Source organism: Pongo abelii, chromosome 13 (genome assembly GCF_028885655.2).
Source record: "Pongo abelii isolate AG06213 chromosome 13, NHGRI_mPonAbe1-v2.0_pri, whole genome shotgun sequence".
Classification (NCBI taxonomy): Eukaryota; Metazoa; Chordata; class Mammalia; order Primates; family Hominidae; genus Pongo; species Pongo abelii.
In genome coordinates, this window is record NC_071998.2 from 86,055,250 (window position 1) to 86,079,053 (window position 23,804).

At 46.9% G+C, this 23,804-nt stretch overlaps 1 protein-coding gene across 15 annotated transcripts in view; it reads left to right on the top strand.

Annotated features, from left to right (window-relative positions):
• AOPEP (aminopeptidase O (putative)) overlaps window positions 1-23,804 on the top strand; it is a 369,731-nt gene that overhangs the window by 207,623 nt on the left and 138,304 nt on the right. For 10 of the 15 annotated variants that reach the window (XM_024251889.3, XM_063714294.1, XM_063714296.1 and 7 more), the window contains one exon: window positions 2,610-2,716. The exons of 4 other annotated variants lie outside the window; for them this stretch is intronic. In XM_024251889.3, the coding sequence (XP_024107657.3) occupies window positions 2,610-2,716 (107 nt within the window). Of the gene's footprint in view, window positions 1-2,609; window positions 2,717-9,374; window positions 9,524-23,804 lie in introns of those variants that run through there. One more of the 15 variants, XM_063714301.1, reaches the window with a different exon arrangement.

Here is a 23,804-nt window from a genome sequence, read left to right on the forward strand (position 1 = left end):
GTTAGGTAGCCTCCCCAAGCCTGCATTTCCTCATTTGTAGAATGGATATAAGAATGCCAAAGCTTGCAGGGTGAATGGGATCAGGTGTGAATGAGCTTAGCACAGTGCCTGACAGGTGGAGAATGTGCAAGAAATACCTGTTCCCTTCCTCTTTGTGTTTCCCTCCGTCTTACACACAGGATTCAGCAGGGGTTTAATATGAATGTGCCTCTATCACCATCTCTTCCCTGGAGTGCCTCCCTTCTGAGATTCCCAGATTTGCGCTGGTCCTGGCAATTGTGTTGCATTCCAGGCATCTGATCATGACACCTCTGGCTTTTATCTTCTGCATCCCCAAAGAGTGCTCCTTCTTACCCTTCCCTTTGCCTAGACTTCTAGGAGGCCATTCCTTAGTCTGCTGGCTTGGTCCTGCCTCTTGACTGATAAGTTTGCATAGAGAAGTAAACACCAAATATTGTCAGAATTCCGAGGTAGGAGAGGACAGGTCTGGGCGGGCCTGGAAAGCCTTTGTGGAGGCGGTGGCGTCTGTTGTGAGCCTAAAGGGACAGCAGGAGTTGAGCTTGCTCTGTTGCTCTTTTCCCTTAACATGATAGGGGTCAGCCCCCTCATCATCCCTGGAGGTACGTGCAGTAACTCTTCGAGATGCGAAAACATGAACACCCATGAGGCAAATGGCCATTCTAGATTCCAGCACAAAGTTTGAAACATTTCCAGAGCACGTCCGCCAGGCTGACCTCTCCCTTCAAGCACGAGACTGGGCTGTTGCTGGCCCTGGCGAGTGCCTGCCTCAGACCGTCCAGGGAGTGGGGGAGTGCCCTGTGGGGCAGGGGTGGGTGTGCCACCTCCCAGGTACTCCTGGCCAGCAGGCCCCACCAGGGAGCAGGGCATGAGGATACAGGGTGACAGGGGTCACCGGGGTCACTTTGCTGCCTGGGAGACTGCTCTGCAGCACTGAGCAGTAGAAAGCGTGGCGGGGCCGGGGGTGGGTTGCGGGGGACGTGTGAAATCCCAACAAGGAGATGGAGACTGCCATCCACTCAGAGAGGCATCCGCAGGGATTTGTGAATCGAGTCAGTCGCAAGGTTGGATGGTGTAACTTGTCATCAACCTGGAGAAAGTCTAAATGCCTTCACAGACATATTAGTCTGCTTGGACTACCATAATAAATACCAGAGACTGGGTGACTTAAACAACAGACGTTTATTTCTTACAGTTCTGGAGGCTGGAAGTCCAAGACCAAGGTGCCAGCAGGGTTGGTTTCTGGTGAGGCCCCTCACTCTTCTTGGCTTGCAGACGGCCACAAGCTGCTTTTTCTTTGCGTTCTCTTATGGCCTTTCCTCTGTGCATGCAGAGAGAAAGAATGCTCTGTTGGCTCTTCCTCTTCTTACAAGAACACCAGCCCTGTAGGATTAGGGCCCCACTCATGACTTACTTAACCTTAATGACCTCCTTGAAGGCCCTATCTCCAAATACAGTCACACCGGGGTAAGGCCTTCAACACATATATTTTGCGGAGACACAGTTTAGTCCATAACAGCAGGCACATGGGGTCTGAGGATCGTCTGGCCTCTGCCAGCTTCCCTGCACCTTGCTCCCTCCCAGAATGGTAGTCTGCTCCAGGCCTGACCATGTGCCTTGCCATTCTCTAAGCATATCACACACTTGCCTGGCCTGACGTGCCTTCCAAGTGCTTTCCCTCTTCCCGAAATCCCTCCTCCCCGGCCGACTCCTGCTTCCCTGAGGACCAGCGCTGTCACCACCATCTCCTCAGGAAGCCCTGGTGGACAAGGGGGCATCTGGGCTCTCTCTTCACCTCTCCCGTCACCTGCTCTCTGATGTTAGTGTTCCTGCCCATCTCTCCCTCCCCTGGCTGCTCCCCCAGGCCCTGTCTGTAATGTCCCCACGACCTAGCAGAGACTCAGTAAATATCTGTTGAACGAATTATCAGGAAAGTTTGATTTCCAGAAACACCCGTGGATAGACGTCTTCCCTCCCCAGTGGGTGCTCTGCTGCCTTCCCTCACAGAGGTCTGGGCCGTGTGGCCTAGTGAGCACACCATGGGACGGCAGCTGGTTCTGACTCAGTAGGGCAGAGTGTGATGGCCTCCCCTCCCCCAGAGTGAGTCCAGGCAGCACTTCTAGTTATGTGCACACAGAATCATCTGGGTTGCATTAGCAGGCCGTCCTGGAAACAGTCCTTAACAAAATTGAGGGCTGGGGAAAATTGGAGGTGAACGGTGGGGCCTTCCCCATCCTGTGCAGAAAGACAAAGCAGGAAAAGAGGACAGATCAAAGTGGAAATGGCCCCAAGGGAAGCCCAGTCTCTCCAGACCAGGTGTGTGTCAGTGGGATGGGTGGGTTCCAGAACAAGGCGACCTCTGCCAAACAGCAGGCCCAGCTCCACTGCCAGCAGCACAAGCGAGTGTGCACGGTTGGTTTTTTGTTTTAGGCACTAAGAGGCTCCAGTGGCCTTTAGGTTTCTGACGGAAGCAAGGTGAGAGCAGGGGCAGGCTATGTTGTCCCCCATTGAAACAAAGTGAGCCATTGCACCAGGACCACAACAGTGACTTTGTTTTGTGCATGTGTGTCTGTGTGTCTGTGGCTGAGCAGCTGGCCCCCCATGAGGCCTGGGAGCAGCAGGAGCTGAGGGCTTGTCTGCGTTGGCGTCGCCTCCAGGACGAGATGCAATGCTCCCCCGAGGAGATGCAGGTGTTAAGGTAAAGCTGCATTGTGATCCACAGCCGTCTCATTGCCCTCCTTCTTTCCTTCAAGATACCTCCCTGCCAACTGATGATATCTGCTGTGTTTCCTTTTTAAATTAAGTTGGGGTGGGCTTCTCGTCCCCCAGATGTGATGGTTATGTTCTAAGTCTTTCAGGGTGTGCGTTTCGATTTGCCTTCCGACATTTTCCTGGTGACTGTTTAGGAAAAAACTAGCATGAGGCCATTTCCGGGGGTCAGATCCTTCGTTTGAAGTTCTAATAGTCACTTTATGTGGTGGCTGTGGACGTGGCGAGGGTTGGGGTTTGGCAGCCTGGCAGACAGTAACTCTATAAAGCCAAAGGGGAAAAAAATCTTTAGGAAAATATTGATTCCTAAGTGTTTAGTGGTCACAGATGTGTGTGTCAATGGGCCCTTTTGTTTCCACCATAGCCCAGCGGGAAGCCTCTGCTGGTCCCCTGTGCAGCAGGATTCCACGGCCAGCTCCTGAGTTTTGTTTGTAGACTGTGGCTTGTGGCATGTGCAGGATTATTTCATGCCATTTTTCCATGTTTGTCCCTCTCTGCTTTGCTCCTTTTCTTTGTGAAATGGTTATCTGAAACCTGGTACCTAGGCTCTAGGAGCACTGTGGTTGCTATGGCAACAGGAGCTTCCATCACCTTCCCGCCCTCCACTAGAGTCAGATGTTTGTAATCTGCCATCAAACAGGTGGGGAGGGATGGCCATCCAGGAACTGCTCCTCTCCTCGCCTGTTCTTAGATGGCTGCCCTGAAGGCCCCTCTACCTTCCCAGGCAGAGGCCTGCCTTGTACGGTTCTGCTGTTGTGGTTTGTTTTTAAATGAACACCCCCACTTCGCCTGACTGTGACTGAAGCCTAACGCAAATGCACCCCAGGGAGGGAGCTGGCTGGGACTTTTGTGCAGCACTGCAGAATGTTGGGGTGTGGCAAGCTGCACCCTTCCCACAGCAAAGTTCCCTGTGCTTGCACGCTAAGGCGGCCTCCCAAGTTGACTCATCCATTGTTTCGGAAAGGAGATCTAGCGGAGGGAAGTGGAGCGGGCCAGGAGCCAGGAGACCTGTGTTCCCGCCCTAAAGCCACTGTTCCAGCATCTGTTCTCTCGGCCAATGCTGATTGAGCCAGGCAGGACAGCTACTCCTATGGCCAAAGTGAACATGGCCCCTGCTCTCACGGAGCTTCCATTTAGCAGGGACATGGCTACAGGTACCAGCCGGTCACAGGTGGTGCACAGCACTGTGAGCAGACCGCTCAGTGATGTCCATACTAACTGGAGGGCGGCACATAAGGAGGTGGGGAATTTCTCTCTGAAAATGAGCTGCCTTCTGCATAGCCTGGCTGAGGTGGGAAAGGCCTTCATGTGCCTTAGGGACAGAAAGAAGGGCAGTGTGGCTGGAAAAGGGACTGAGGGCAGGGGCCAAGAGAGGCAGGCAGGAGCCAGGTCACACGAGCCTTTCTCCAAGTTCTTCAGAAGCTGCTCCAGGACCTTCAGCAGGAAGGTGGTATGATCTGCTCAGTGTTCGGACAGTGCTGCTCTGCTGCTGTGTGGAGAGCACCACAGGCAGCCGACGGAAAGCCAGGAGAACGGTTGCAGCCTTGCAGTAGTCCATGCAAGAGGCCCTGGAGTGCCAGTGACAGATGCAAGACGCAGACCTATTTGAAATGTGTTTTGGCCGTGGAACGGGCAGGTCTTTGGTTGATTGAATGTGGAGAAGAGGAAAATGAGTGTATCCAGAATGACTTTGAGGTTTTTGAGTTGGACAGTTGGGTAGATGGTGATCCCATTTGTGTGATGGTAAAGACATGGGGAGGAGCTTGGAAGGAAAATGAAGTTTCCAGCTTTGCATGTGTTAAGTTTGTGATGACCAATAGATATTCAATATTATGAACTTTGGAGACTGCAATTCAGGAGCTCACTGGAGAGACTGGAACATTCAGCCTATAAAACCCTTTAAATCTTGAACACAGTGAAATCCTCAGGGAGAGAGGAAAGTGAGAGAAGAGGTCAGGAGGAAGAGGGGGAGCCAACAGAGGATTCTGGGGAAACCATTATGTGTTTCCCCAGAGAAAACCAGGGCACCAGGGGCCATGGAAGCCAGAAAAGAAGCTGAGGCAAGCAGGTGGGAGTGGCTGATGTTGGAAGCTGCCTGGGGGATGAAGAGGGGTGAAAGAGAGAGAAGCGGGACTACATAGGTGGTGGAGAAGGAAGTCAGGCTGAAGTGGACAGGAGCATGGATGGGAAGTCAGGAAGCGGGGCTGGTGACTGTAGGCTCTGTGAGAGGGGGTGTGCTGGCCCAGGAAGCAGGACTGGGAAGGTAGCCGAGGGACATGAGGGCCAGAGAGGTTTGCTTTCAGGTAGGGCGCCCAGGAGCATGCTTACCTGCGAGCTGCCTCACTGTGCAAATCCCTTCACCTCTTAAAGGCTCAGTCCCTCCACCTAAGAGGTCATTTCCATTACGTCTCTAAGTCCCTTTGATCCCTTTGGTTCTGCATAACCATAGTCCTTCAGTGGGGTAGGGGCATCTCAGTGAATGTGAGTTTTGATGAACTATGTTACCAACTTGTAAGCAAGTTAGACTGCACCCTGGGAAGTCAGTTCACACATGAGGAGGGCCTCATCTCTGGCTTCCCTGGAGCCTGAGTCAACCCAGCTTCTGATGGCCAAGATCTTTTCCTTTGTGTGTGGAGTTGGGAGAACAATCTAGTATTTTTAGACCTTTGTGCTAGACAGCTTTTTATGGCATTTGCTTTTCTTTGTCTTAGTATTCAGAAATTTTGTTTGCCTAAATTTAGACTAACCATGAATTGACTGCATTTGAAAGGCTTATTGCACATCAATAAGGAAAATATTGTTATCAGATGTACTTACAATGAGGAGGAAATGTTTCCGAACCTGCCCTGAATTATGTAGTCTAGGTTTCGTTTACTCCTATCCCCTAGAATTCTCCCTTAAATGGACACAGAGAACCTGGAAATTATTGAAAGTAAAAGGAAGAACCAGACTTGTAAAAATTTGTTCTCAGATTTTGTTTTCAATGAGACCTTGGGAAAGAAGTCCCTTAAAAACAGTCACAGATGCTATCTTGTTCTTTCTTTCAAGATGCCCCATGGTCTTGAAATGATGGGCCATAACAATGTAAAAATCTGGCTTTATGTCTTGATAGGTTTCCACATGTTGGCGGACACGGTGGAAGCCTCTCTTGAGATCTTTGCCACACTGTTCAACATGTTTGGCCACTCTCTCCTAAAAACGCTTTCTTCTTAAAGCACTTTCTCCTCCTGGCTTCTGTGTGTCTTACTCTCCTTGAGTTCCCTCTGCCTCTGTGGCCAGTCCTTCCTCACCTCTCTTGCTGGCAGGTTAACAGTCTCCACTTCAATAGCCCAAGGCTCAGAAAGACTGAGTAACGCCGTCTAACCTCCTCTAGCTGATAAAGAAGAGAACGGGGATTTAAACCCAGGGACGGAAACCCTTCTCGGTTCCCTATACCATATTCCTGTCTTCAGGGAACTGAGAGCATTTAGTTGCATTAAAACAAAAACAAAAAACAAACAAACAAAAAAGCCTGCAGGTATCTTGGGCTCTGGAAGGACATACAGGTCAGGGTGAAAAGTATGCTTGGTCCAAGCATCTTTTTTCTTTTAACACATGAAGTAAGTGTCTTATTATTTTAAAAGACATTGAGAAAAAGGAACACTCAACATTCTCTTGGTTATAGATACTGGAGTATTAACAAAGTGAGAAGAGAAAAACTAAAATTTTGTTTGGCTCTGACTTATTAGTTTTAGTAATTTATAAGAACAGCTTTCCATTTGTGCCTTCCATACATCCACTGAGTCGTGAGGTCTCATCAAGTGTTTCTTTTTTTCTTTTCTTTCTTCCTTTTTTTTTTTTTTTTTTAAGACAGAGTCTTGCTCTGTTGCCCAGGCTGGAGTGCAGTGGTATGATCTCTGCTCACTGCAACCTCTGCCTCCTGGATTCAAGTGATTCTCCCACCTCAGCCTCCCAAGTAGCTGGGACTATAGGCATGTGCCACCATGCCCGGCTAATTTTTGTATTTTTAGTAGAGACAGGGTTTCACCATGTTGGCCAGGCTGGTTTCGAACTCCTGACCTCAAGTGATCTGCCTGCCTCGGCCTCCCAAAGTGCTCGGATTATAGGCGTGAACCACTGCGCCCGGCCCAGATGTTTCTTAGATTGACTTTGCTGTGTTTCCTTTGCATCAGATGTGTCTGAGATTGACTTCCTTGTAAGTCATTTGTTAACAGGTTTCTTGTGTTTTCCTAGCCTTCTCAGCCTTCATTGGCTAGAGAGCCTGTAATGTGACTACAGGCTTCTGAGGCAAGACGATTTGCTCATTTTCAAAATGTTAGGGGTCACATGCCATTTTTCATTTGTTAGTTATTGAAGATGTCTTTCCCACACATAAGACCCCAAGGACTCTCCCAGACTCTTCATCTCCTCTCTGGCCCTGGGCAGAACTCTTCCCCAGGCAAAGTCTGATTTCAGTGTTCCTTTCTGTCCTGCCACTGCTCAGCTCTCTCTTGTCGTCCATCCCCTGCCTACAAGGTCCCCTCCTGACTCGTGCAGCAGTGGTGGCTCTTGCCCGAGATGCTTGGGAGCTTCCTAAAGGCTCGCCATGCCTCCTGTCTCCAGGGTGCAGCTGGATTCTGGCAGCTTCTGCCTAAGTGCTTTCAGTTAGCACACTCTGACAGGCCCCAGGGATGGAAGAGCTAAGGTGGCAGGGTCAGAAGAAATCTGTTGTTTTTTATTGTTTGTGATTTATTATGACTTCCCTTTTTTTCTGGATTCATTGTTAAAGTCAAGCTCCTGCTGAGAAAAACATTAAAATGTATCGCTTTAAGGAGGCGCTGACAGGCAGGAGTCTATGGAACTCTTAATCTTAGCTGCTGCCTCCACTTTGATACAATGCTAGATAAATGCGAGCATCTTTCCCTAACCTTCCTCCTGAATGCCTCATCCCTTGATCACAAAAACATCCCTTAATAATAGAGGGAAAACCCCAAGTATGTAACCCTATCCATAGCCAAAATAAAGTCTGCATGCCGCAAGTGTTGTGAATTTGTATGATGCCTACTGTACATTCCACTTAAAATAGGAAGCCTTTTTTTATTTTTATTTATTTTTTTTTAATTTTTTTTTTTTTGAGACGGAGTGTCACTCTATCGCCCAGGCTGGAGTGCAGTGGCATGATCTCGGCTCACCGCAAGCTCCGCCTCCCGGGTTCACGCCATTCTCCTGCCTCAGCCTCCCAAGTAGCTGGGACTACAGGCGCCCGCCACCACACCCCGGCTAATTTTTTGTATTTTTAGTAGAGACGGGGTTTCACTGTGTTAGCCAGGATGGTCTTGATCTCCTGACCTCGTGATCCGCCTGCCTCGGCCTCCCAAAGTGCTGGGATTACAGGCGTGAGCCACTGCGCCCGGCCATATACCATCTTATTTTTAAATTGAAAGCTTGCAGGCTTCAAGGAAGAGTCTGATAAGGAGAGAGGAAAATCTCAGTTTCATCTGCTTTGGTGGCGGAAGCTCCAAAACGGAAATGTCCTGGGGCCTCTGCCCAGTGCACCAGCTACCTGAGGCCCTCCTCCACCAGGACCTGGCTCTGTCGCCACCCACGGTCCTCAGTCCTCAGCCCTCCCTCCCTTCCCTCTCCCTCCCTTCCCTCTCCCTCCCTTCCCTCTCCCTCTCCCTCTAATGGCTGACTATGCTCACACTTCTCCCATCTTTTTTTTTTTTTTTTTTTTTTTTTTTTTTTTTTTTTTTTTTTTTTTTTTTTTTTTTTTTTTTTTTGAGACAGAGTCTGGCTCTGTTGCCCAGGCTGGAGTTCAGTGGCGCGATTTCGGCTCACTGCAACCTCTGCCTCCGGGGCTCAGGTGATCCTGCCACCTCAGCCTCCGGAGTAGCTGGGACCACTGCTGCACCCTCATCTAATTATCAAAACACTTCTTGTCTCCATTCCCACAGCTCTTAAGAACTTCCAGTCCTCTGGAATCTGCTTTCTGCTCTCACCAGTATAGGAAAACTGTTTTTTCCTTGGCTCATTGTGCCCTGACAGTCACCATATTATGGAAGCAAATTTTAGTTTTAGTCTTATGAGACTCCTCTGCTTTGTTTGGTACTGTTGACAGCTCTTCTGGAAGTTTCTGTCACTGGCTTTTGTGGCAGTCCCTCGCCTGATTCTTCTTGCCCTCTGTCATTCCTCCTCCATCTCCTTCGGGGTCTGCCCTTTGCCTCCCTGTGTCTTCAGAGCTGGTCTTCCTCGGGGCCTCCACACTTGGCTGCGTGTCCTCCCAGAGTGGTCTCATCTAAACCTCCATCTTAGGTGGGAGTCTCCAGGTGCAGACCCTGATGCAAGGTGTATGGGAAAGAGATTTATTAGGAATTGTTCTGATACGGGTTGGCTGTGTGTCCCCGCCCAAATCTCATGTTGAATTGTAATCCCCAGTGTTGGAGGTGGGGCCTGGCGGGAGGTGACTGGATCACAGAGGTGGTTTGTCATGGTTTAACACCATCCCCCCCTTGGTGCTGTGGTCACAATAGTGAGTGAGTTCTCATGAGCTCTGGTTATTTAAAAGTGTGTGGCACCTTCCTCCACCAACTGTCTCCCTCCTGCCCCAGCCATGTAAGACGTCCTGCTTCCCCTTTGCCTGCTGCCATAATTGTAAGTTTCCTGAGGCCTCCCCAGGAGCTGAGCAGATGACAGCGTCATGCTTCCTGTACAACCTGCGGAACCGTGAGCCAATTAAACCTCTTTTCTTTATAAATTACCCAGTCTTGTGTATTTCTTTATGGCAATTCAGGAACAGACTAATATATGTTCCCAGGAGGTGGAAAGGCAAGGGAAATAGAAGTGAGGAGGCCAAGCCAGGGTGCCGTGACATCAGGCCAGGTCACACAGGGTTACTCTGGAGGAAGCATGGGTCACCCTCAGTTGTTCGCAGCAGGCAGTGGACCCCCAGGGTGCATGTACCCCTGCACTTGTCTCATTGGTTGGAAAAATGTACAGTCCCAGGTGCTTCCAGCTCCATGTGTTCACAGGAAAGACAGGCTTAGGCAACCCCAGGGCCACCCTCTGACAAAGAGTCGCAGAGAGCATGCCAAGGGCTGGTGTGTACACGGGTGGGGTGTGGGCATGGCCGGCCGTACCCCCTTTTAAGCCAAAGGCTCCCAAGTCTCCACTGGCAGCCCCACTCTCTCTAAAGATCAAGTGTGAATGCTTAACTCCCTGTTGACATCTCTCCTGATTACCCCACAGGCATTCCTTACTGATCATCTCCTCTACCCTGCTTCATCTGCTCCCCTCCCATAGAGTTGTACTCATCGCTGGTGGCACAGGTCCATCCACAACAGGGTAGGAGCCTGGGAGCTCCAACTCCTGCCTCTCCTTCACTCTTCCCCTGGGAGCCGTTGCTAACTGCCAATTTCATCTCCTAAGGATTTCCTCAATTCAACTCCTCTTCTCCACCCCTAATACCACTGTCTCTCTCTTCACCACTTGCTTGTAGCAGTCCAACAGCCCCAAAGTGTTTTCTACTTCTGGTCTTGCCCTTCCTTGCTGCCACCAGAGAGCTCTCCTTAAAACACCTCATGGTTCTGCCACCTCCTTGCTAAAACTCTCCAAAAGCTTCCCCTCACCTGCAGGAAAATCTTCAAGCCCCTTAGTGTGGCATGCAAGTCCCTGCACATCACCTCTGTCCCCCATCTCATCTCTTGTCGTTCTTTGCTTTACCCTCTCCCTCCAGGTAGCTCAGAGACCCCTACTGTGGTAGTCAGCTCGGGCTGCCATAATAAGTTACCAAAGGCCAATGTAAATTTATCTTCCCACAGTCTGGAGGCCAGGATCCCAGATCAAGGTGTTGGCAGATTTGGTTTCTTCTGAGCCCTCACTCCTTGGCTTGCAGTTACTGAGCAGAAAAAACAAACTGTTTTTCATCTGCTCTCACTCCACAGCCATCAACAGAGAAGACTTCTGTGGCCAAATGTGTAGGAGGTTTCCCCACATACCAAGCAAGCAATAACTTCTGTAGTGGACACCAGCTGGGTGTCCTCTAATTCAGTTTAATTCTGACACTGTCCAGAGCATCAGATCCCACAGGGTGAGGGCTCAGTCCCACAAGACTGCCCTCCACCTCCGACACCAGTCACATGCCCCAGGTTGTCTACCCTGTGTTTTTGACCAACCGGCTATAAATTGGGGTTCCCATGGCTGGCGCATTGGGTTTATTAATTTGCTAGAGCAGCTGACGGAACTCAGGGAAACACTCACATTTACTCCTTTATTATAAAGATATTACAAGGGATACAGGTGAAGAGATGCATAGGGTGAGGTATGAGGGAAGGGGTGTGAGGCTTCCCTGCCCTCTCCAGATGTGCCCCTCTCCCTGCGTTCAGCTATCCAGAAGCTCTCCTAACCCTGTCCTTTTGGGGGTTTATGGAGGCTTCGTTATACAGACATGATTCGTCAAACCATTGGCCTTTGGTGGTCAACTTGACCTTTACCCCCCAGCCCCTCCCCGGAGATTGGGGGGTGGGGCTGAAAGTCCCAACCCTCTAATGCTGCCTTGGTCTTTCCAGTGACCAGCTCCTCCTGAAGCTACCTAGGGGCTGCTAGCCACCCATCAACTCATTAGCATACAAAGGCATAATTGTGAGGATCCAGAGGATTTTAAGAATTATATGCCAGGAAACGAGGACAAAAACCAAATATACACTCCACAGTGACAGCCACCTTCTCGCTATGTCCTCAAGTGGCCTTTTCTCTGCGTGTGCATGTCCCTCGTGTCCCTCTGTATGTCTTAATCTGCTCTTCCTAAAGGACACTAGTCACATTGGAATAGGCCCACCCTGACAGCCTCATTTTAATTTAACTACCCCTTGAAGCCCTCAACTGCCCTATCTCCAAAGACAATCATATTCTGAGGTACAGGGGGATATGGTTCCAACATATACATTTGGGGGAACCCAGTTCAGTCATAGCTCCTACCATCTGCCTGCTCTTTCTTACCTCCATGCCTTTTAAAAATGTTGTCTCTATTTAGAGTATCCTTGCTTTGCTGCATAATTCCATATCATTATGACTCATCATTATGACTCAGCACAGATTGCATTGCCTTCCCAGAAAGTCTCAGACCCTATCCTAATGTAAGCTGCTGTCCCTCCTCTGTACTCCTAGGCTCTCTTCTCTGTCCCTCTCTGATCTTACTACATGATTTGATCATTCTTTTTATGTTTACCACATTAAATTGCCAATATTTGACCATTTTTGCCCTACAAAAACAAATTTCTTTTTTCTTTTTTGAGACGGAGTCTCGCTCTGTCGCCCAGTCTGGAGTGCAGTGGCATGGTCTCGGCTCACTGCAACCTCCACCTCCCTGGGTTCAAGCGATTCTCCTGCCTCAGCCTCCCGAGTAGCTGGGACTACAGGCACGTGCCACCACACCCAGCTAATTTTTTGTATTTTTAGTGGAGAAGGGATTTCACCGTGTTAGCCAGAATGGTCTCGATTTCCTGACCTTGTGATCCGCCTGCCTTGGCCTCCCAAAGTGCTGGGATTACAAGGCGTGAGCGACCGCGCCCGGCCAAAAACAATTTCATATGGTCCAACCGAATACATATCTCTCTTCTGACCCTCAGACTTTTGTCCCTAGGGATTATGTCTTGTTTCTCAGTGCACGACAGTGCTTGGCACTGAGAGGGTGCTCCGTGAGTGTTGAAAAAATGAATCTCATAGACATGATGTCTGTCCCTGAGGTTCTTTATACGTTATTTGGAGAGCTGAAATACTGGTCACAAGATAGATAGGTAATCCTAGGCTACATCCTCAGAGTTCTAAGAACTGAGAGTTTACTATTGACAGGTTTAGTTAGAAAGGGCTACAGGGAGGATGTGAGGCTTGAGCTGGGATAGTAAGAAAGGATACCACTGAGCTTGGTGAAGAGGCAGAGGGAGAGGAATTCAAGGAGCAAAGCCTGGTAGGCATAAAAAGGAATGGATTGTGGATGTGGACATTAACATGAGAATGGACTTGCGGGAGAGGACAGCCACGAAAAGAACCAGTGAGACTGAAGGTGGGCCAGGCAAGGCTAGGCTAAGTCATGGAGCTCCTCGGATGCCAAATTGAAGAACTCGTATGTGATCCTCTGGGCAATGGTGAGGTATTTTAAGTTCCAAGAATGACATAATGAAAGCAGAGTTCTAGGAAGATTACCCAGCGTTTGGGATAACATGTGATCAAAGAGAAAGAGTCTAGAGAACAAATGGAATCAGGTGGCTGTGTGAGGAACAGAGGCGTAAGTTCAGAAGACCTTGGTTGGCCTAAAGATCTGACCGAATTGTTCATTTGCAGCTATCAAAAATGGATTGAAAGAAGGCTTCTAGGCTGGGCGCGGTGGCTCACGCCTGTAATCCCAGCACTTTGGGAGGCCGAGGCCGGCGGATCACAAGGTCAGGAGTTCAAGACCAGCCTGGCCAATATGGTGAAACCCCATCTCTACTAAAAATACAAAAATTAGCTGGGCATGGTGGCAGGCGCCTGTAGTTCCACCTACTTGGGAGGCTGAGGCAGGAGAATCACTTGAACCTGGGAGGTGGAGGTTGCAGTGAGCTGAGATCATGCCATTGCACTCCAGCCTTGGTAACAGAGTGAGACTTCGTGTCAAAAAAAAAAAAAAAAAAGAAGGCTTCTAATAATACAATGTAAAGCCATCCCCGTTGTATATAAGGATTGACCCATTAAAAGAAAGGTTAAATTTGGGGGTTCTGTGAAGTTTGTGAGTCTTTGAAAAGAGGGAAAGACAACAGCCCATGTTCCTCCTTGGCCAAGGTCTGGTTGATCCTGCCTCGTGTTAGGGAGGCATCATCTGAGGATATGGATTGAGCTCCACTCCAGAGCTCATCCGCCCTTGGTCTTGACCCAGGATGGTAGGATGGGGTTTATGAGAATGGCTGCCTGGATGAGTTCTGACTCTACTACAGGTTCAGAATTTCTAATATGAAAATCTGAACAAAACTTCCTGGGCAACAACATGACCACTAATGGAAAATTTCATACCTGATCTCATGTGATGGTGGCTCCCAGTCAAAACTTTGTTTCATATACAAAATTATTTAAAATAATGTATAAAATTACCTTCAGGCCATGTGTATAAAAGGTACTCAGTATCCTCGGGGCATTGGTTCCAGGACTGCCCCCATACCAAAATCTCAGGATGCATAGTCAGCCTTGTGCAACTTGAGGAAACAGAAAGCTGGTCCTTTGTATCTGGGGGTTCCACATCCCTGGAGTACTATATTTTCAGTCTGAGGTTGGTTGAATCTGCAGCTGATTGAATCCAAGCATGGAGAACCTGAGGATTGGGAGGACCAACTATATATGAAACATAAATAAATTTGTATTTTGACTTGGGTCCCATCCCCAAGATATTTCATTTGTATGCAAATATTCCAAAATCCAAAAATATCGGAAGTCCGAAACACTTCCGGTTCCAAATATTTTGGATAAAGGATACTCAGTCTTTACACACATTTGCTGTGTGGCCTTGAGAGAGTTACTCAACCACACTTAGCTTTAGTCCCTTTAGCTGTAAAACAGGGATGATTAACACAATAGTTTCTACCTTATAGGTGGATGTGAGGAATAAATACAATGAATACATGCAAACCATTTAGAACACGTATGTTAAGTTGAATCACAGGGAATTGCTGTTTTGGCGGATCTAAAATGAATATTGTCAGGGCCAGGTGCGGTGGCTCATGCCTGTAATCTCAGCACTTTGGGAGGCCGAGGCGGGCAGATCACTTGAGGTCAGGAGTTCGAGATCAGCCTGGCCAACATGGTGAAACCCCATCTCCACTAAATACAAAAATTAGCCGGGCATGGTGGCATGCCTATAATCCTAGCTACTCAGAAGGCTGAGGCACGAGAATTTCTTGAACCTGAGAGGCAGAGGTTGAAGTGAGCTCAGACTGCACTCCAGCCTGGACAGCAAAGTGAGACTCCATCTCAATAAATAAATAAATAAATAAATAAATAATAAAATAAAATAAAATAGAAAGAATATTGGCAATTTCCTACAGTTCAGGTACTTAACACGTTTGATGCTATCATCTATGTCCTCTGGCACTTGGAAAAGGTTTGTCAAACAAGTGGCAGAGGGCACAAGGATACAGCCCCCACAGCCAGCCCCACTGCCCCTCCTGGCTTATTCTGATTTCCTCAGCCTGGCTCGTCCCCTCATGTCTGCAAGGCTCTGGAGCTGGGCCCATCCCTTTCCCTGCTGCCACCCTTCCCTGGGGACCACACAAGGCATCTGCTCCTGTCTCTTTACCAACCAGAACATGGAAACACCTCCCTCCCTTCCTGACAAACATAATTGGCTGGAATGTTCAAAAAGTTAATTTTACTAATTAAGAGAATGTTAAAAAAAAAAAAGTGCAAGAATGCCTGGTTACAAATGTAGAGCATACGCATAAAAGGAAAGAGTCTGAAAGTTCAACAGAGATGCTCAAGCAAATCGCTAGAGGTAAGAATTGAATGAGCAGCACTTCTAAGACTACCCTTCTGGAACCTACATCTAGTCCAGCCCCTCTGAAGGGCAACCCTTAGGTCCCCTCTGGCTCTTCTCTATAAAGCTCCTCTGGCCTCTGTTCAAAATCTCACCACTGTCCGGAGTAGAAAAAAGTTCTTGCCTTTATGGCTTTCGAGAGTTCCTACCTAACCATTGGCCTGTGCCTCTCCTAAGGTCTCAACTGTGTGTCTTAGAATTCCTGCCCTACACCTCTCTATGTCAGGCACGTGGGATCCCCCTACCCACTCCTGTCTGTCTAGTGTGTTTATTTGAACCACATGCACTAACAGGCGACCTGTGAAGAGTGTTTCTACCTGTTCTTGATAGGAGGATGCTATACCTATGCCAGCATTTTCTGAAAAACCTTAGAGCTCTCAGCTAGCCAGAAATGGACTCTGCCCTTTCCTGTTTCAAAGGTCAGCTCCACCCGCCTGAGCTGCCCACTCAGTTTGTTTCCTGTTAGAGGGACACCATCAGCTCTCAGCTCTTTTAAACAGCAAAGATGACAGACATGTCCTGAATAATTGAACTCAAATAACCTTCCCTCTTTATTTTTCCAGACCATTTCCTGGTTAGTCAGCACTCAGGTCTTTCTAAGGGGAGGAGAATTCTCCATAGACCCCTAATTACATATTTACAGTACTTGGTGTTTCATTTTTGCAATAACATCTAGTAGGGTCCTTTTTCTTTATATAGAAAAACATAAAAAAGCAAGGCATTTCATAATCACTGGTGAGTTAACTTTGGTTAATTTGTTTCAAAGCACATAGTAAGAAAATTCAAGCAGTTTAGAAAAGCATAAAATTCCATTTACTACCACTGTAGTCCCTTACCCAAAGATAATTACTGCTACAGTTTTCTTGTGAATCTTGGGAAAGTAAATTTTGTAAGTATACATGCATACTTCCATATTGCTGCTCCATGTAGCACTGATTCATTATAATGCTATTTGACTATAAAATATTTCATACAAAATTATTCATGTACATATGCCAATCCATAATAATTCACTCTTATTTTGCCCATCCTAAGGATATCTTATGCACTCAGCCAGTGGGAAGAATCACTGTGTACATTACATGTTCAGCTAATGAGCGTTGGTTTCCCATTCAGAAAAACTCTCATCCAGTGAGTGCTTTCTCATGTAACGCCAAATTCACTTTGTTCCACAGAGTATTTGCTTACTTCCTGTGCCCCTTTTTCCTACCATTTAGTTTGTGTTTTGGCCAACAGTTTTGATCTAGAATGGACGACAAAAACTGTACAGGTATTCTTCTGGACCTGCCGCAAAGACATGAAAGAAGAACATCCTGCTAGATGTTACAAATCCGCTTTACAGGACTTCTTGCCCCTTTCAAGTCGATGGTTGAGGACAGAAGGAATAAGAAACAGGGACCGTACTATTCAACATTGTACTGGAGGTTATAGCCAGGGCAGTTAGGCAAAAAAGTGAACTACAAGGCATCCAGATTGGAAAGGAAGAAGTAAAACTGTCCCTATTTGTAGACATAATCTTCTGTGGAGTAAATCCTAAGTAATCCTCCAAAAAAATAATTAGAGCTAATAAACAAGTTCAGTAAAGTTGCGAGATATAGGATCAACATACAAAAAGTTAGCTGTATTTCCATACACTAGCTAAGAATAATCTGAAAGTTAAATTAAGAAAAATTCATTTACATCGCTTGAACCTGGGAGGCAGAGGTTGCAGTGAGCCAAGGTTGTGCCATTGCACTCCAGCCTGGGGTACACAGTGAGACTCTGTCTCAGAAAAAAAAAAAAAAAAATTCATTTACAATAGCATCAAAGATAATAAGGTACTGATTCAAAATGGATCAAAGACCCGAATATAAAAGCTAAAATTATAAAACAAATAGAAAAAATGTAGATGTAAATCTTCATGATCTTGCATTAGGCAATAGTTTCTTACATACTAGACACTGAAAGCATAAGCAACCGAAGGGAAAAAGAATCAGTAAATTGGACTGCATCAAAATTAAAAACTTTTGTGCGACAGAGGACTCCATCAAGAAAATAAAAAGACAACCTACAGAATGGGAGGTAATATTTGCAAATCATTTATCTGTTAAGGGACTTGTATTCAGAATATATAAAGAACATTTACAACTCAACGATAAAGACAAATGACCCAATTAAAAAATGGTCAATCTGGGCTGGGCGTGGTGGCTCACACCTGTAATCCCAGCACTTTGGGAGGCTGAGGTGGGCAGATCACTTAAGGTCAGGAGTTCAAGACCAGCCTGGCCCACATGGTGAAACCTCGTCTCTACTGAAAACACAAAAATTATCCAGGTGTGGTGACACGCACCTGTAATCCCAGCTACTCAGGAGGCTGAGGCAGGAGAATTGCTTGAATCTGGGAGGTGGAGGTTGCAGTGAGCTGAGATTGTGCCCCTGCACTCCAGCCTAGGCGACAGAGTGGGACTCCATCTCAAATAAAAAAAAAGAAAAGGATCAATCTGGCTGGGCGCAGTGGCTCATGCCTGTAATCCCAGCACTTTGGGACGCTGAGGCAGGCAGATCACTTGAGGTCAGCAATTCGAGACCAGCCTGGCCAACATGGTGAAACCCCATCTCTGCTAAACATACAAACAATTAGCAGGGCGTGGTGGCACTCACCTGTATTCCCAGCTACTCGGGAGGCTGAGGCAGGAGAATCACTTGAACCCGAGGGGCAGAGGTTGCAGTGAGCTGAGATTGTGCCACTGCACTCCAGCCTGGGCAACAGAGTGAGACTCTTATCTCAAAAAAAAAAAAAGGTCAATCTAAGTTGACATTTCTCCAAAGAAGATATGCAGATGGCCAATGAGCACATAAGATACTCAACATTATTGGCTATCAGGAAATACAAATCAAAACCACAGTGAGATACCACTTCATACCTACTAGGATGGCTACAATGAAAAAGACAGATAATAAATATCAGTGAGGACTTGGAAAAATTGGAACCCTTGTTCACTGTTGGTGAAATGGTGCAGCTGCTGTGGAAAACAGCCTGGCAGTTCCTCAAAAGCTTAAGCATGGAGTGACCATATAACCCTGCAATTCCATTCCTAGCTAAATAACCAAAAGAAATGAAGAACTCATATGCAAATGTTCATAACAGTATTATTCATCATAGCCCAAAATGGAAACAACCCAAATGTCCATCAACAGATGAATGGATAATCAAAATATGTTATATCCATACAGTGGAATATTAATCAGCCATAAAAAGGAACGGAGTACTGATACTTGCTGCAGCAAGGGTGAACCTTGAAAACATTATGCTCAGCGGAAAAAGCTGGACACAAAAGGCCACATACTATATGATCTGATTTATGTGAACTGTCCACAATAGGCAAATCCATAGAGACAAAAAGTAGATTTTTTATTTGAATTTTTTTATTTTGAGACAGGGTGTCACTCTGTCCCCGAGGCTGGAGTGCCATGGCACAATCATGGCTCACTGCAGCCTTAACCTACCAGGCTCAAACAATCCTCCCACCTTGATCTCCCAAAGTAAGAAGTAGATTAATGGTCAGGGCCTGGGTGGAGGTGGGAAGGAGATTGGGGAGTGACTGCCAGTGTGTATTTGGTTTCTTTTTAGGGTGATTAAAATGTTCTAAAGTTGATTATGTTCTAAAGTTTATTGCACAACCTTATGAGTATACTAAAAACCACTATATGTGAATTACATCTCAATTTTTTAAAAAAGAGAGAGATTGATGGAAATCATTTGATGTTCTCTACTGTCTCATAACACCCCTGTAGCCTGGTGGGGTTGATCAACAATCATCTGGAGGAGACATGGAAAAAGAAATTAGGGCAGGAGGCGACTGGTGACGTCCGAGGTTTGGATGAGACCCATGGGGCCATTTCTAGCGTTGGATGGATGGAAGACATCTCCATAGGGTCTGTGATATAACAACCCCATGGAATGATAATTCATTCCCAAGAAAGCATCCCTCAAGCACAAGTGTATACACACAAGACTGTGTGTTTTATCCATGCCATGCTATACCTCCCATTGTCCTCTTAATAATAGAATCCTGGCTAGTGTTCTGTCATCAACACAGCGAATTATTTGTTTTTTTTTTTAACTGCTGTGGGTATTCCCAGATATGAATGTTCCATTACTAACCATCAAACATTTGTTAACCATTGGGCGTCATCATGGTCATTTCTAGTTTTTTGCTTTCACAAACAGTGCTATGGTGAATGGTCTCACACTTACTGTTAGATGCACTGCATGTGAAACAGAAGACCCAAAGAGCACACTGTTGCTGGCAAGGCTGAGAAGAGAGCTCCTCTGCTGAGGACTCGTCCTCTTGTGCATCCTGGTATGTACTGGGCTGAAAACCAGGCAAGCCCTCCACCCCTGCCGCTGCCGCCCCCATGCCTAGGGCCGTGCTGTCCTCCACTGAGGAGGGAAAAGTCCTTCTCCAGCTCCCACGGGCCATCTGCTCCTTGTTGAGTCATCAGATGAGGCGATCCTTCCCATTACCTCGGCACACAGCGCTGCACATGCTGTTGGTGTTCAAAATGGGCTTCGAGCCTCCTCTTGTAAAATGAAGCCAATGTTTGTCTCATTTGCCTCTTTCCAGAAGAAGTCGTGATTTTTTTTTTAATGCAATACAGAAAAAGTTTTCCATTTTTATTCTTTCTACTTTTGCTTCCAGTAATTTTCAGGTTCTCTGTATTCCTGTGTTCTGAATGTGTATGGCACACCAGCAGCCTGAGTTATGGCTGAGTCACGATGATCACCTTAACCCTGATAGATGAACCCAGCTTATGGGGAGACCTGCCTCAGCACATTGCACAGCTCTCCCCGGCCCCAAACAGAACACTGTGAAAAGTACAGTCAAGGCCTTGTACTGCTTGGATCCTATACTCAAAAAGTTAATTCTGTCTCACAATATATATTTAATACAATTCAGTTTAAGCTTCCTCTAAACAATTCATTTAGTTTAGTTTTTTTAAAATGAAAACCACACTTGATGCTGATTTAGGAAGGCCAAAGCTATGTAGCAAACCTCTTAACTCTACTGAATGGATGAATAATGTTTTCCTTCACATGCTTTATCTGAAGTATATTCTGGGCTGTACAGTCTCTTAAAATTGTAGATATTAGAGTCAGAAAGGACCTTAAAAGTGATTTTGCCTAACCTTCCCTGTACCTGACAGATGGCCACTCAGCTTCTACCTGAGCAGTTCCAGGATCCAGGTCTCATTGCACTAGCAAATGGCAGATTTCCTGTGCTCAGCTTCTACCTGAGCAGTTCCAGGATCCAGGTCTCATTGCACTAACAAACAGCAGATTTCCTGTAGGAAGAGCCTGATCCTTAGAATGGCCCTTCTCAGATTGGGCTGGAGTCTGCCTCCTGTAACATCTGCGCAGTCCTCTTAGCTCTTATCTCCGGAATTGCACAGAATGCGCCTTGCTCCCACCAAAACATCTACGTATCTGAAGGCTCTTCTTTCTTTTCCTGACCAATAGGTCACTTTTTTGGGTGAATTTAGCATATATACCGCATGCCTGGGAGAACGTTCGCTTTCTTGGGCTTGGTCCTTGGTTGTTCTTTGTTGACAGTGGTCTTCTCCAAATGTGACAACTGAACTGAACACAGCCTGCTTTGAGGCGCCACCCATGAAGCATGGAGTGGAACTGTTATTGCACCCCTGGATCTGGATCATCCAGAAAAGAAAGGACAAGTGTTCATCCAGTGGGATTCACTCAGATACATATACCATGTTTCTTTTTTGTTGTTCTTTTTTTTTTTTTTTTTTTTCGAGATGGAGTCTCGCTCTGTCGCCCAGGCTGGAGTGCAGTGGCGCGATCTCAGCTCACTGCAAGCTCCGCCTCCTGGGTTCATGCCATTCTTCTGCCTCGGCCTCCCAAGTAGCTGGGACTATAGGCGCCCGCCACCACACCCGGCTAATTTTTTTTTGGTATTTTTATTAGAGATGGGGTTTCACTGTGTTAGCCAGGATGGTCTCGATCTCCTGACCTCGTGATCCACCCGCCTTGGCCTCCCAAAGTGCTGGGATTACAGGTGTGATCCATCGCACCTGGCCTTTTGTTATTCTTTTAAGAGATGGGTCTCGCTCTGTCGCCCAGGCTAGAGTGCAGTGGCGCAATCAAAGTTCACTGCAGCCTTGAACTCCTGGGCTCAGTGATCCACCCACCTCAGCCTCCTGAGTAGCTGGGACTACAGGTGAGCACTACCACATCTTGCTTTGTTGCCCAGGCTGGTCTCGAGCTCCTGGCCTCAAGGGATCCTCTGCCTTGGCCTCCCGAAATGCTGAGATTACAGGCTTGGGCCCCTGCACCCAGCCCCATATTTCATTTTTACATTCAGTATGATACACCTTGTCATGGCAGTTCTACCATTCCAAGTCCCATGCATTTTTCCTCCTTAATATCATGCTTTGAGTGCTTTCAATATGCCAAACACTGTCCTAAGCATTCTACGTACATTATCTCATTTGATCCCAAAATGGCCTTATGAGAGAAGTGCTGGTACCATAGTACCATTTTCCTCCCCATTTGATAGTGGAGGAAGCAGGTGCATGGAAATATTAAGCAGTCAGCCTTGTCTGCACAGCGAGTAAGCAACAGCACTGGGGTGAAAGCAGAGGCGCATCTGACCCCGGAGCCCAGCTCCTAACTGTTCCTCTCCACATCACCTCCCCCAGCGGGATTCCCATTACATTTGCATTCCTCCTGTTGATCCAGCCCACCCTTGTGCTTACTATGTTGGAAGCCACAGCAGTCACCTCCTGCTACATGTTGAGTTTACAGAAAATTAAATATACTAAATATTTTTCATAGGCAAACAGTTAATTTTTTAAAAACTCTTTCTCTCTATTAGATATTTTCTTCTTATTCATTGGATCCTTAGTTCAGCCTGCGGTTGCTGTTCTTGACTGTGGATGCTGTCAGTCAACCAGGTAGACTCCCAGCTATAGCTCATAGGCAAATCTGTTTAGCCAGTAAATCACCATTCCTTAGGCACAGCCCTAAGGACCTCCATCCAGGTTATAGCAAATAATTAATCAACACCCTTGAGGCTCTGTTTTTTAGCCTTGTATAAAGCCGTGAAACAACTACCATATGCTCACCGTTGCATGCTCTCCACCACATCCATTCTACTAGCTGCCTTGCAGAAGTCAGGATGCCCCACTGAATTTCTGGAATTGGCCCTCAGGATCCCATTCTAACTCTTGTAGTTCATCATTTTCTCTTTTAAGTGCTTACAAACTGTTCAATAACGTCATCACAAATATTGCCCCCCCCATCTCTTATCTTTGCAAATCGGAATAGCTGTCTACCTCCTTCAGCTTCTTTCTCATTGTCTGTGTGAACTGATCCCCCCCCAGAGATCTGTGATCACATATATCACAGGTGGAAGCTTTCAGAGCTATAGCCTGTCCCTCACCTGGATTTGGAATGGGAACTCCTTTAAAGGGTGAAGGAGCCCTGTCTACCAGTACCAAGCAGCAGTTCCCACATATTAGAGCTTGTTCTACCATGAGTAGCTTGGAAATCATTCTCCTTGGCAGGAAAGCTGAATCAAAATGGGAGTTGAGTCATTCTGTTCTTTCTGCCACCTCTTGGCACCTGGTCTTCCTTATGCTCCCAACTTCACCTCCAAAGCCCTTTTTGTTGTCCTGGGCCTTCTCCACTAGCTCATCCTGAAGTTTTGCCTTCTTGGCAGTCATTTTACAGCCTCCCAGCTCTCTTTATGTAGTGTGGGTTTTTCCTTTCTCCAGCATCCCATTCAACTATTGTCCATGTTCTCTGAAAACCACCCTTAGCAGAAACCGCCTGTGCAGTCACATGGGTGTCTTGGCTCTCCGTTTTTCTCTGTCTGTTTTGAGAATGTGTCTAGATCATCGCTTGCTGTGTTGAATGGGGCAATATAGCACTCAGACCATTGCATTGATTGGTTTCTTATTTTTTCTCCATGTGGCGTTTTGCTTCTCAGAGGAATTTCTGATACATGGGCAATCAACACCTGAGGACATTTTGGTTTTGTGTTGATACTCATTGCTTTTCTGAGTTTCATCTTTCATTTTCCTACCCTGATTATTAAAATGTGTGGAGTTTGTTTGCATTTTCCACAGTTCTGCTAACTACAGAGTTTCTCCTTATCACCTTCTTTATCAGCCGACCTGGGACGCTGAGACTTCTTATGGGTACCCACCACTGGGTCCTGTCACTATCAGGAGGACAGAATAAACCTTCTTTATTTTCCCATGGCTCCTCAGAGGGATCCTCCTCCTGTCTTAAATCATCTTCGCAATTGCCTTTTTCAACACCAGGAGAATATCTTTCTGTGTCTGCTGCAGGCTGATGGTCCCGGTGGAGAAGCCCTTCCTGCTGGGTAGCTGTTAAATCCATTTTGAACAGCATACAGACAGTTACACCTGCCAAATACCAGCGGTGTTGATACAATACAAATTTATTAGTTAAAGGTTT